The sequence below is a fragment of the Microchirus variegatus genome, assembly GCF_963457635.1.
Source record: "Microchirus variegatus genome assembly, chromosome: 4".
Classification (NCBI taxonomy): Eukaryota; Metazoa; Chordata; class Actinopteri; order Pleuronectiformes; family Soleidae; genus Microchirus; species Microchirus variegatus.
The window spans coordinates 389125-402631 of record NC_139805.1 but is presented as its reverse complement, the minus strand read 5'-3'; the positions used below and the strand labels follow the sequence as shown (position 1 = coordinate 402631).

Here is a 13507-nt window from a genome sequence, read left to right as displayed (position 1 = left end):
CACACACCAGCTCTACCTAGACTCCCCTAACCTCAACTCCCTGCTCCCCCTGTGGCATTCTTGGGGGTGCACTGCACCTTTAAAGAAAATATGAGGGAGGCCTAAGAGGGAGGCCCAACAACAGAGCCTTTGTGCTGCCGCAGAGTGCACGCACACACACACACACACACACACACACACATGCACATGCACACACATCAGTGGTGTCAGACAGGTTTTATTAGAGTGAGAGAGGGAGGGATGGAGGAGGAGGAAGGGGAAGGAGGGGTGAGGAGGTCACCGCTCAGCTTGGAGGCCTGAGAGCACAGTGTGTGTGTGTGTGTGTGTGTGTCAGTTCAGTGTGAGCTCTTCTGACTTGTCATCGCTTCCCTCTGTAAATCATCGCCTCTGACACAGCCTTTAATAACAGTGCATTTTTTAATTCAGCAAGGTCGCACATGCACGAGCACACGCACACACACACTCACACACATGAGAATAAATGGTAGTCTGAGGACTCAAAAAAATGGCTGACAACTATGTTTCTTTAAAAAAGAGGGAGGGTTGGGAATTTATCAGAGTTTCATATACTATTATCTCTTGATGTGTGTGTGTGTGTGTGTGTGTGTGTGTGTGTGTGCGTGCGTGTGTGATAAATCTGGCCTCTAATCTGCCCAGTGTGTTTGGGTGAGACAGCGAGGGAGAACGCAGGAATAAGCAAAGAAATCTAAGAAGAAGGAGGGTGAGGGGGAGGATGGGGAGACAGAAAGTAAGAGAGAGAGCGAGAGAGAGACAGGTGGGTACCATATGTTGGAGTAATCCGTCAACACTGACTGAGGTCCATTGTTGATGGCCGAAACGAAACAAACCCGTCCCCCTCACCTCCCCTCTCCCCCTCACCTCCCCCCCATAGATAAACAGCCCCTGGGCAGACAGTGGGCTGTCCTTGGGGTAAAAGGAGGAGGAGGGATGGGAGTTAGGAAGGGTTAGGGGGAGGCAGGTGGTATCAGGTTTCTTTGCTCTAAGACCAAGACCGAGAAGAGTACAAAGAAAGGGAAGTACATGTAAGGGTGAGCGAGAGGCGTCCACGACAGAGCTAAACTGGGCCAGACTAAGCAACTGATTCAGATGGTGTAGACCTGAACTGTGCCAAACAGGAATCCTGTCTGCCTCTCTTAGCTCAGCAGCCTGAAGAGCCCCCCTCCCCCCCCCCCCCCAAGAGAGCAGGGGAGATGGAGAGACAAGGTGAAGATGTAGAAATGAGCTTGTCACACCCTGCTGCTTCTCCACAGTCCTGCACGCTGTCTGATTTTGGATCAGTGAAAGAGAGCAGTTTTCAGAGAGGAGCAGTGGATCTTCTTTTTTCTCTCTCCCCCCACTCTTACTTCCCTATCTCTTTTCTGGAGGGCTGTCATTGAAGTCGAAAGCCGAGCTAAAGCTGCGCCGATGCTGCCGTCCTCAAGGGTCACCTCGGTGATCCCTTGTATTCATGTGCACAGCATGCATCTCCTCACTTTGGCACCAAAAAAACAGCAGAAAACTCCAATAAACCCCCCGCTCTACGATGATTTACTTCTTCTGGCTCGGTCTACACTCTGTTCGTTTTTTTTCTGGCTCTAAGTCTCTCGTCTTTGATTCCCTCCCTTACTCTGGGTACTCAAGGGGAATCAGATTTGAAGATGAACAAATGTAACACGATCTACAAAGGATGTAAATTTGTTAAAAAGGATGATGATAGGGAGTACAGTAGCAGCTCACCTGCCTGCAGACGCTGGCCAAGTATTTACAACTGCCAACACTGTGCAGTTACTTTACTGAAGAGGTGACTTTGGGCAATTGTGAGTGAAGGCTTGGTTACACCTGCGGTGGAGTCTCACATATCAAATGCATCACTGTCAGTCACCACAAAAACCAGAGTGCTTTCCCAGATCACTCCTTCTTTCTTTCTCCCCGTCTGCATCACCCGATCTGTCTCTTGCCGTCACTCCACTTCTCCATATACAGTAATGGATAACTCGCAAATATTTGGCTGGCATCGTTCCAAGGAGTCCGTCTTTCTTGTGCCCTGAACTCTCCCCTCTGAAATCTGTCACCCATACCCTTATTCATCACAGTAAATTCTCAGAGCAGATATGAGACAGACAGACAGAGCAAAGGCCTGAAACAGATTGTTCAGGCCCAGCGATAGAAATCAAGTCTTGTGAATGCAGCTGTTGGCCTCATGAGTCGGACCTCACTTTCCTGGACTGTCAAACAAATAGTCTCTACCGTGACAGCAGCTGTGGGAATGTTAAGGTAAAACAATTTGTCAATTAGCAAGGAAATATTTAATGGACCGGCAAGAAGAAAAAAGATTTGTGGCGTGTAACTTCAGAAATAATATCAATATTTTGGTGTATTACAGTAAAAAAATTGTAGTTTTTCACCCCACACAAAACGGCCAAGTGTGAACACTGAAGCAGCTGATTTCAAGTCATGCTCACATTTTCTTCCAAATCCAACTGGAACTAAGGAGAATGGATGGAGTTCTGCTGTGCAGTTTCTTTCTTTATTTTCAACTATTTATATATGTCATATTTGCTTTAAAAATAACCTTAAAAACCTTTAAAATAACATGAACCTGAGAAAAAAAAAAAAAAAAGATTATTTTTCAAAAAGCTCCTGCGAAAAAAATATTTAAATATAATTAATGTTTTAATTTGTCTGTGACAACAGTTATATTAATTAGATGGACTTGTGCGACAGATCAATGGGGTAAGGAAACAGACAGATCAGGGGGTAAACATATATAGGGTTAGGAGGCCGTCTAATGCAAAGCCTGCTAAAGCTGTTCAATTTCATGGTGAGTTACTGTGCCAAGGTTTCGCCCCTTTCTTTCAACTCTTCCTCACGTACGCCTTTTTTTTCTGGTATTAATCAGGTCTTTCCAGTCCCTCTTGACCAGCTTTCCAGCCATTTGTTTTTGCTCATATTAGCGTGGACTTCAAACAAGTTGACCGCCTAGTTAACAGCGTTTGAGCGGCGTTGGATACCTCCAGCCTTTCAGGACGCCGCCGCCGCCGCCGTGCTGCAACTATATGGGACACCTTCAGAAATACCAGCCAGCCGTAATCCTCTTCAACTATTTAATGTAATGTTTCCGCAATATAAAGGCACCGTTCGAGAGCTGAGGTTTTTAAAACGGCTGAAGCAAGCTACTTTGGGCCCAGACTGACCATTAAAGAGAGGAAAGACCGCGTTCAAGAGCCAATGCAATAAAAACTCACAAACTCCAAAAGAACTTCAAAATATGCCGTAATGTTTGAAAACCCTGGCTGATTTTAGATATTTTTTTCACATCCTATTTTTCACAAAAGGGACCTGTTCTAAACTCCGGGGACTCTGCCGTTTTCCAGATGGTTCTCTTCAGTTCAAAACTGTTTTGTGAAACGAGAAAACCTCTCCCCTTCAACTACGTCCCTACACTCATCTAATGTTTCTATTGATGCACAGGGGTATATGTGCGGCCATAAAACCGGGCTGACTGAATACCCAGGACTGCTCTATATCATGACATAATTCATCGCTGTACGTGCACACATTGTGAACCGAAACACACACACACACACACGGAAAAATCTTCCAGAAGAAGATGTCAGCTTTTCTCTGATAAATGAAGAAAAAAAAAAAGCATCAAGTGATGGACAATAAAGAAATTCCCTCCCTGATAATAAAGTTAGCTCCATCTCTACTGTAGACCTCATCTCAGTCCAGGCGTCTAATTGATGGCAAATAGCTCTACAGCAGTTTCCACGCACGCACGCACGCACGCACACACACACACACACACACACACACACACGTCATACATTATGTACACATATGCATTTTCCCTGTGGTTTTCAACACAGCTCGTTTGGCAAGAGAGGAAGGTCTCACTCCAGACAGACCGAGCCCACAATGGAAAACACACACACACACACGCACGCACACACACACACAGCGCACCTTGTAATATTTAGGCCTCATCTTGTATGAGGTAGGACAGTTAAGTGTTTTGGATTATATGATTTAGGGTTAGAGTCGATCCATCCAGATGTGAACTGGCACATTTCTCACTTTAAAAGAAAATTGACTTTCATTGTTCCACATTCTTGTTGATCTGAATAACTTTTCAATCATTGAGACTTTTGTCTCACTGAAAAGTGATTTAGCAAAAATTATCATTTTAATTTTTTCAACCATAGTGATAAACCATGCTATGTTATACATATTAACTCAACTAGTGAATGTGGAAACTTTGACTTACTATATGTAATTCTGTCAATCACTTCAAAACTTCACTTTTTTGTGCGTCTTAAATTTCAGCTTGGATATAACAAAGAATAAACTTCTTATTCTATGTTTAGTGTTGCAACATAATCGATTAATCTGTTGGTTATTTTCTTGATTAATTGAGTAATTGTTTGGTCCATAAAATGTAATTGTTGAAAAAGTTTGATCATTTAAATGTCTTGTTGTGTCCACAAACCAAAATTATTCAGATTTAACGATTTCTATGTTATATGGAGCAAAGAAACCTGAAAATATTCAAATTGAAGCTGAACAATCTTTTAAAAAAAATAAAATATTTGACGATAAATGTAGTAATCAATAATCGATTAAGTGAGTAATCACCCTAGATACGTTATGCTATTTGGATCAAAGCAAGTACATTTTTTTACTTACTTATTTTTTTATAATTGACCTCATTATTTCATTTCTGACTTTATTTCAAACAGTAAGTTGAATTGTGCAAAATGTCATAGTCATTGTGTACAGACTGAGTAAAGGGGAAAACCTTCTCTAAAGAGACAACACATGCACTCTGTCAGTCAGGTTGGAAAAAAAATGCTGTCAAGCAAAGTCCCTGAGAACAAGAAGAAAGTAAATGAAAGAAGGAGAGAGAGAGAAAAAGAGAAGAGCTACATTCCTTTCCTCCTCCCTGTTGACTCTAATCTCTTCTTTAAAATGGCTTTCACAAAGAACCAGTGCAGACTAGCTAATTAGCAACACTTTAGGCCACTGCAGCTATTGTGTATGCAATGAGTTGTGTGTGTGTGTGTGTGTGTGTGTGTGTGTGTGTGTGTGTGTGTGTGTGTGTGTGTGTGTGTGTGTGTGTGTGTGTGTGTGTGTGTGTGTGTGTGTGTGTGTGTGTGTGTGGGTGTGTGTGTGTGGGTGTGTGTGTGTGTGCGCGCTTTCATTGTGTGCATCCACATCTCTTGACTGTTTCCAGGGTAACTACTTGGCCGGCAGAGCCTTGTAAGCTTTGCACATTTTGTCTTTACTCTTTACCTTCTGCCGTCCCGTTGCAGTGTCTCTCTATCTGAGTCTCAGTCTGAACTTATAGAAGAGAGAGAGTGAATTCACCAGGACTTTAGTGTGATGCCCTCTCTCATTTGAGTGCTTCACCACTAATGAACTATGAAACTGTGAATCTGAGCAGCTGTCAGTTAAATGCAGTTATGCATTTTTGAGAGAGAACGCAATAGACGGTGTGACACACACACACACACACACACACACACACACACACACACACACAGTCACATCCCAGTGTCACTGACCAGCAATAGTAATGAGGTCATGCAGCTTTGCTCGCTGACCTATGACCTCCTATAAGGCCTCCGTCACCATGGCAATACCTACTGAAGAGTGAGAGTCAACAGTTAACGGCCTCACAAAGTCCTTTCTGAAGAGTGTCCATCCTGACTTGTGTGTGTGTGTGTGTGTTTGTGTGTACTTGTATTTTTGTCTTTGTAAGTTCCAAAAAACATAAAAAGCTGTTTTTGTGGGGACATTTTGTCTGGGCTTGTCTGGGACTTTAAAGTGCCGTTTGAAGGCCTGATTAAACTGGTTCAGTTGAGGGTTAAGATTGAAATTGTGGTTATGTTAAGGTTTGGATTAGGCATTAGCTAGTAATTGTTAAAGTTAGACATAATGCTTTCTTTAGACTGTGCCCAAAGGAATAAACATCAATGCAGTGTCCGAAGAAGAATATCTGTGCAAACCTGTGTGTGTGTGTGTGTGTGTGTGTGTGTGTGTGTGTGTGTGTGTGTACTTGCTTGTGCGTTATCTACCTGACAGCACAGCCAGGCCTTCACTGTACAAGTGCTTCCAAACACTCCCATGGCAACCAAACACAGCCTACCCTTTCAGGTACCTTGGGATGTGTGTACATACCACAGTCTCCACAACAGAAGCAGGACACACACACACACACACACGCACACACGCACACACGCACACACACACACACACACACACGCACACACACACACACAATTTCTATTCTTGTGTCTCTTGGATGTCCTGTGTCCATGCGGGCTGATATGGGCTGTCTGACCATACCCACTGTCTCCTCTTTATCTAAACTTGTGGCCTTCAGAATGTTGAACTGTGGAACAACTTAGTCTCCGAAACCTCACTGGCAGGTAGATTTTTGCATTTTTAATCAATTCACTGAGAAAATCATTATGACTCCATTACCTTGATTTCTAAAACGTGTCAGTACATCACTGTGCACTGAGAACATGTGTTTAAAGAGATGAACGTGTGCACAGAGGTCACTGAGTGGAGAAACACAAAAGGAACGGATTTGAAAGGACATCAATAGTGAGAACAAAAATCTCCACTCCAAGTCTAACTCTGTGGATTATCCAACACTCAATGGCCTGGCCTGGAAAAAAGCTGTAAAAAAGTTTTTATGGTCAGTCATAAATACAACATCTCAGCATCTCAGAATTAGGTCTCGGTGTGTGAAAAACATCACTGCATGACAAATATGAGGAAGGGGAGTCAGGTCAGATAAATTAATGATCATGAGATTTGTATGTGCAGGTGTGTTGGTAACACTGTACGTGGGTTGATAACTGTAACATAAAGTAACAGTGTGAATATGAAATGTGTGGAGAAAGACATTTAAAAAAAAAAAAAAAATCAAAGAAGAAAGAGAGCTGCTGGTGCTTTAAGACTCTTAGAGGAAGTTGGTGTTCTATAGGACTCTTTGTAGCACCGCGGTGACAGCAGTGGGTGTTCTATGATGCTAGGCAACCCAACTTACCCCTCCTCTGTCTCAGCGTGACCTCTGGTGACCTGTGAACTACACTGACCTCAGACATAAAGAGGAAGGCCAGGCCCAGACCTAGGGAAAGCTTTTAGGAGGTGACAGCACTCGGAGAGAGGCCGGGCACTGATTTACTTGGCCGTATATACATGACAGACGGACACATGCACATACACATGTAGACGGGCACACAGACAGACACACAGACAGGAAAATGAGACTCAGACACACATGGGACACGACCTGTCATGCAGATACGTGAAACACAAGTGTGATGTAATTAAATTAAATCCCACTGCTGGAGCAAACCCCTTTATTTCCACCTCCTCCTCTCACCCCTTTTACTTTATCTCCTCTGCTCTCCTGACCTCAGAGTGAACTCTGGTGGAAAGATAGAGGTCAAACAGGACATAACTGCCCATTTGACCAACATTCACCTCCCATAATTTAGCAAAGGCCTATGGCTGCCGTAGCTACAGAAACACATACGTCTCAAAAGAACCTCTCTCCACTTCCATCTATACGGTCAGTATAGTAATCACTCAGTTTAGCCAATCTAACAGGAACCCATACATTATCTGAATCATCCAGCATCTCTCAACATCTCCTAACACACACACACACATCCTTCTCATACATCTGTCCTCAAACCACTCCTGGCATTAAACCCAAACACACACACTCTTGCACATGTGCAAACACACCAAACAGCTATCTATCATCAGTGTTTGTGTATTTCTGAGATCTGTATCAGCCCCCCCCCCCCCTCCCGGATCTCCAGTCATCAATGTGACTCCTTAATTACACCCTTCATTAACTCACATCAGCTCAGTGCATGTGTGTGAGGCAGAGAAACACAGATTGTCAGGCTGTGTGTGAGCACATGAGAGAGTGGAAAAAGGGAAGCTCCGAGGAAAAAATAGAACGTGACAAATGGGAGTGTGGATCGAAGCTCCAAACCAATCTGTGAGTCTGACTTCAACTCAACCAATGTTCCCTTTAAACCCTCAGGGAAGAGAGACCACCGCTACAATCTGCCTCTCACTTTCTATTTGTGTGTAAGACTGAGTTAAGTGCAAGAGAAAGAGAAAGAGAAACGCAGCGAGAGAGGAAAAGAAAATCCTCAGCGGTTGACGAGTGACAAGTGGCACTCGTGAGAGGAAACGGCACGTTTTTTGTCACCATCGCTTTCTCTTTTCATTCTCCCTCTTCTTTCCCCTTCATCACCAGCCACTACTCGTCCTCTCACTGCTGAAACACCAGAAGCAATTAATTGATGGCAAGAGAGAAGGAGGAGACAGAAATGGGTGAGAACAGAGAGAGAGAGAGAGAGAGAGAGAGAGAGAGAGAGAGAGAGAGAGAGAGAGAGAGGGGGAGTGACTTGTTTTAAGTGTGGACTCACGTCTGCAAAAAAACCCAAAAAAAAAACAGGGGGATGAGAGACGTTCAGGAAAAAGCAAGAACTGAAGACACCTGGTTCTCGTCAGAGCGGCCTCCACCCAGCCACACACACACACACACACACACACACACACACACTTTGAGGTTTGTTAGGATTTATCCTGCTTACATTTCTCCTCTGCTATGCATCATTTCATGTCTATAGCCGTGCCCGGCACCTCAACAAAGTGCCACACACTTTCTGTTGCACTCTCACTTTTCCACCTCTCCCTCCTCTCCCCCCTTTAACTCCACTCTTTGTTTTCCCTCCTTTCCGTCTCTCTCCCTTCGATGATGGGGCTGAACTGGTCTTCGCCCCCTCTTCCCTCTCTCTTCCCTCTCTCTTCCCTCTCTCTTCCCTCTCTCTTCCCTCTCTCTTCCCTCTCTCTTCTCTTTCTTCTCCCTCTCTCTTCCCCCTCTCTTCTCTTTCTTCTCCCTCTCTCTTCCCTCTCTCCTGCTCTGTTCTTTCTGGGGAGGCAGACAGGCCACATTCCACAGTGAGGCCCAGGCGCCCTTTTCTGACACGTCTCAGCATTACACACCGCCCTCACCCCCTTATTCCTCCTCTCCAGCCCTCCACGCCCTCTTTACCCCTCCTTTTACCTACATTCCCGCTGGCTATATGGTCCGTCTCACAAATCCATCCTCTCCGCTCACTCACTTCCGTGTGATGACCACGTGTGATGATTTGCTTGTATATGGAGCGACAGGGGCTCAGTGGGAGAGGGAGTCATCATTCAATTCGAAGGTCGTGGGTTCGATTCCTGGCTACGCTAGTCTACAAGCCGTGTGTGTGGGTATGAAAGATGAGTGATAGAAAACGTATGAAAGTGTGAGTGAATGGATGAATGGAAACTGTAGTGTACAGCAGCTTTGAGTGGTCATCAAGACTGGAAAAGTCTTATATATTATATTATGTTTACCAAAACCATGTACGTATACAGTATGTACATATGTAAGTATGCAAGTATCTATCTATCTATGACAAAACCACAAGAGAGAGAGAAGGATGGAGACAGAAAAATAGTGAAAGAAGAGAGAGACAGAACACGAACAGAGGCCGATGGAGGAAGGAAGGAAGGAAGGAAGGAAGGAAGGAAGGAAGGAAGGAAGGAAGGCCAGTGGAGGGTTAGACGGCTGGAGATGGCTGTGATTTCTCTGCAGGTTCCCAAAGGAAAAGACGGCTTTGTGTTCTGACAACAGCGTGGTGTCAGGAGCTGTGTGTGTGTGTGTGTGTGTGTGTGTGTCGGTGTGTCTTTTCTGCTCCAGCGCACACTGGCATGGTGTTTAAGCACCAACACTGGTCTGCACTACACCTCCAGGTGAGGGACTCAAGCGTGGAAGAGAAAGGAACAAGCAAAGAAGGAGGAGGAGGAGGAGGAGGAGGAGGAGGTTTACTCCAGACTTTCAGGTTGAAGAGAGAAACAGGCTCTTTTACAATGTTGTCAGGTAACAAGTGTCAGTGTAAGCACTGTCTGTATCAGACAATATTGATTTTATGAGTGGTGGGTTAAAGCACAGCCTCTATACCCACCACACTACCACACAAAACTCAATTAAACTAAGTTTGATCCAACACGGAGTATAAGAACCTTCAGACACGCACAATCTGAAGGAAACAAGATGCAGTCAGTGTGAAAGACCAGTGTTTCCTTTCTAAACTATTTTGTTTAGTATTAGTTTGTTTCCGGGGAAAAGTAGCCATTAGCTATATGGTGAAATGGCTAATTGGAATCTAAATTAAGCTCAGATAAATTGCAGAGGGAGTTTCTGTTCATGAAATAAATGCGAAAATATATAATTTAAAATGTTTTTAGTGTTCATTTACAGGAGTATGCCATGACACTGCCTGCAGTAAATTAGTTCTACTAAATTCAATTTTTATTACAAGGCAAGATAAATGCTGATAAAAAGCAAGACAAAAGCGATGAATGAGAGAAATATATATATATATATACACATCAGCTATTATCAGAGCAGCCACTCAGCAGTGTTCACTGGCACAGAACACTTTCTCATCCAAGGGGTGAGGAAGGGTGAGAGAGAGGGGGGGGGGGGGGGATAGAGGGGTGTGTGAGGGCAATCAAGTGCAGGTATATTGAGCTGAGATGACAGGGACACAAAGCAGAAAAAAAATAGTCCTCTACTTTCAACAAGGGAATGTAAAGAAAAGAGAAAATATTCATTCGGTCACAGTGGAATACTGTGATTGTGGAAAAGTCATAAAAAAAAGGAAGATTCACTGGTTTAAAGTGTATAATTATGTCTCCAGTTGTGTATCTGTCTCTCTGCACTTGTCATCACACATTATATAGATTTGACTACACATCAGCAGTGCAGACAAATCTACATCCATAACTGACCTTTATTTGCACCAATTCTGAAAAAAAGCACCACATGGAAAAAAAAGAAACATGTAACCCGACATAATTATGATAGAATTACAGACAAATTAAGTGCAGGAAAGACACACCTCTGCCTCATGACATGTCAAATATTTTCAATCTGTGCAAATTGAGTTGAACAGGAAGCTATAAATAGGGAATTACTAGGATAAATGAGGGTGTATTTTCTGCTAAATGTGTGGATGTTTTTGTGAGGTAAGGGCTGGGATCTGGAGGAAAGGTTGTGCTTGTCTTTCTCGGTCCACAGTGGATAGAAGGAACACCAAGTACAGCGAGAGAGGGGAAGAGAAAATGATGGAGAGAGGGAGGTATGTTTGTGGTTGGTCGCCCGCTCAAGAGAGGAAATACCAGCGCACACACACACACAGGTGCAAAAACATAGAGAGCAGAGACACACGTCCGAGGGAATAAAGAGCTGCTTTGTATGAGCTACAGGTTTAGTGTTTATATGTGTGCATTTGTGCACCGCCGTGTGTGTGTGTGTGTGTGTCCTCGGCTGAAGGTTGCTGAGAAAGCAGGGTGAGGATGCAGTCAGGAGAAGGAGGAGGGCGAGCAGGACAGGAGTAAAGGGCCTCAAGTGTTCTTCATTCACCTAAAGCTCCATCATTATAATTAGGGGGAATCATTTTAGCAGCAGGGAGGAAACTCTCTGGGTTTCCTCAACTCGAAACTCAGCTGGTGTCGGCGAGCGCAGAACTCACACTGACCCTCTGTGATGGGTAGACATCACTAACACACACACACACACGAGAGGAACTGACATGTAAATATTTCCTGAATGTTTATAGAGCAGCAACGTAAGAGAATTCCTTCTCTCTTTATATCATTTTCAGCAAATACCACATGACTGAAAAAAAACATTTTTTCCACCATTAGATGACAACACTCTACAGACATTCTTTTGCAGTTATAGACGTATGACTAATGTAGAGAAAAAAAAAAAAACTTTCCCTTATGTGTGTGTGTGTGTCCGTATGTAGAGGCCTGAGTCCTTTAGGGAGCAATCAGAGAAGAGCTGTGTGGATTTTTTGGGGGGAATGAGAAATAAAAATGTAGAATTTCATCCAAGACGTTCCGGGAAGTTTGGAAATTCCATTTGACACAGTGGCCATTATGCGCATGTGTGTGTGTGTGTGTGTGTGTGTGTGTGTGTGTATGTGTGTGTGTGTGGAAGGGAGATAACTAACAGGATGCATGATAAATATGATTACTGGAGACACTACATGCTGACACAAAAAACATTTGATGTAGTTGTTAAATACTCTCTCCCACAGCTGGGAGAGACACACACACACACACACGCACACACACACACACACACACACACACAATCACCACAAAAGGGAAGAAATCTTTTTCTCACCTGGGCTGATCTACTCTGCAGGTACGTCTTCTAGTCAGTTTTTTTTTTTTCGAAGCCAGTAACGTGTAACAATATATCAGTGGGAACCACGTTTATGAATTATTGTGGTGAACTTTGTCCCAGTGGAATTAGTTGGCACATTATGAACGGTGGATAATTAAACCTCAGACGAGACAACCTGTCAGAACATTTCACCGTTTGCACGTTGTACAGCTGACACCTACCACAGTCTGGCTGACGACACGTTGTCACATCTGTATCTTACATAACAGCCTGGCGTTGCACTTGTACACAATGTAAAGTACATACTGTATGTACATGAATTGCACAACATGGGAGATGTCGCAAAACAGGTCTCAAAAGCGTACTGCATGTGCAATATGATGTAAATAAAGTACATGCATGACATGAGCTCCAGATCACACCCAAGCACACACATAACATAGGTCACAATACTTGTGTTGACATAAAAATGTCAACCATAACCTCTATCTACTTGTCCACACACACACCTGCTGTTGCTGCAGGTGCAGTAAGTCGACTGGACTGATCTCTCCATTCGTGTCTCCATTCGACCCGCCCTCTCTACCTCCCCCTCCGTCTGATTGGCTGCTGACTCCATTCTGGTTGGACGGCGTCGTTCGAATTGTCTCAGAGGCTGATTCCACCATCATCACTGGCACCTGTGAGCACAGGGTGGGGAGGAGGGGGGTGTTAGGGTGGCAAAGCAACACAGTGATTGGACATGTGACCAGGGCAGTTTGAGCAGAAAGCCTGCTCACATCTGAGAGAACAAACAAGGCCGAGAACTTAAGCAAACACATGCTGAGATAGAAAAGGGAACTGTGTGTTTGTGTGTGTGTGCACATGTACTGTAATAAGGGTTATGCTCTTGGTCATGAAACCACCCACACAAACATGGCCCAGAGGCCACAAAGCAACACCTGAAACAGAGACTTTTTTTTTTTTCTGCACGTCTCGGAGCACATCCACAGATTTGGATCAGATGTGCAACAAATCTAAAGTGACACGGCAGTTAACACTCTGCTATATAGTCAAATAACACACACATTTCTCCAATAATCAGAGGTGGCATGTGTGCGCTGTGTGAGCCCCGAGCAGGTCGGTCTTTGACAAAGTTCCGTTTGATGCGCCTTCATAGGACCTCTCTAATTAGAGCATGTTCCCGTCGCAAAACCCGACAAAACGAGCCGTTCCTGGATGTGTTGTTGTTTT

General features: G+C 44.0%; 1 protein-coding gene across 1 annotated transcript in view; it reads right to left on the bottom strand.

Moving 5' to 3' along the window:
• foxp4 (forkhead box P4) overlaps window positions 1-12945 on the bottom strand; it is a gene marked incomplete at both ends in the record, with an annotated part of 55896 nt that extends 42951 nt beyond the window's left edge. The window contains one exon of the mRNA XM_083888669.1: window positions 12784-12945. Coding sequence (XP_083744795.1) covers window positions 12784-12945 — 162 coding nt within the window. The remainder of the gene's footprint in view (window positions 1-12783) is intronic.
• Window positions 12946-13507: the final 562 nt, after the last annotated feature.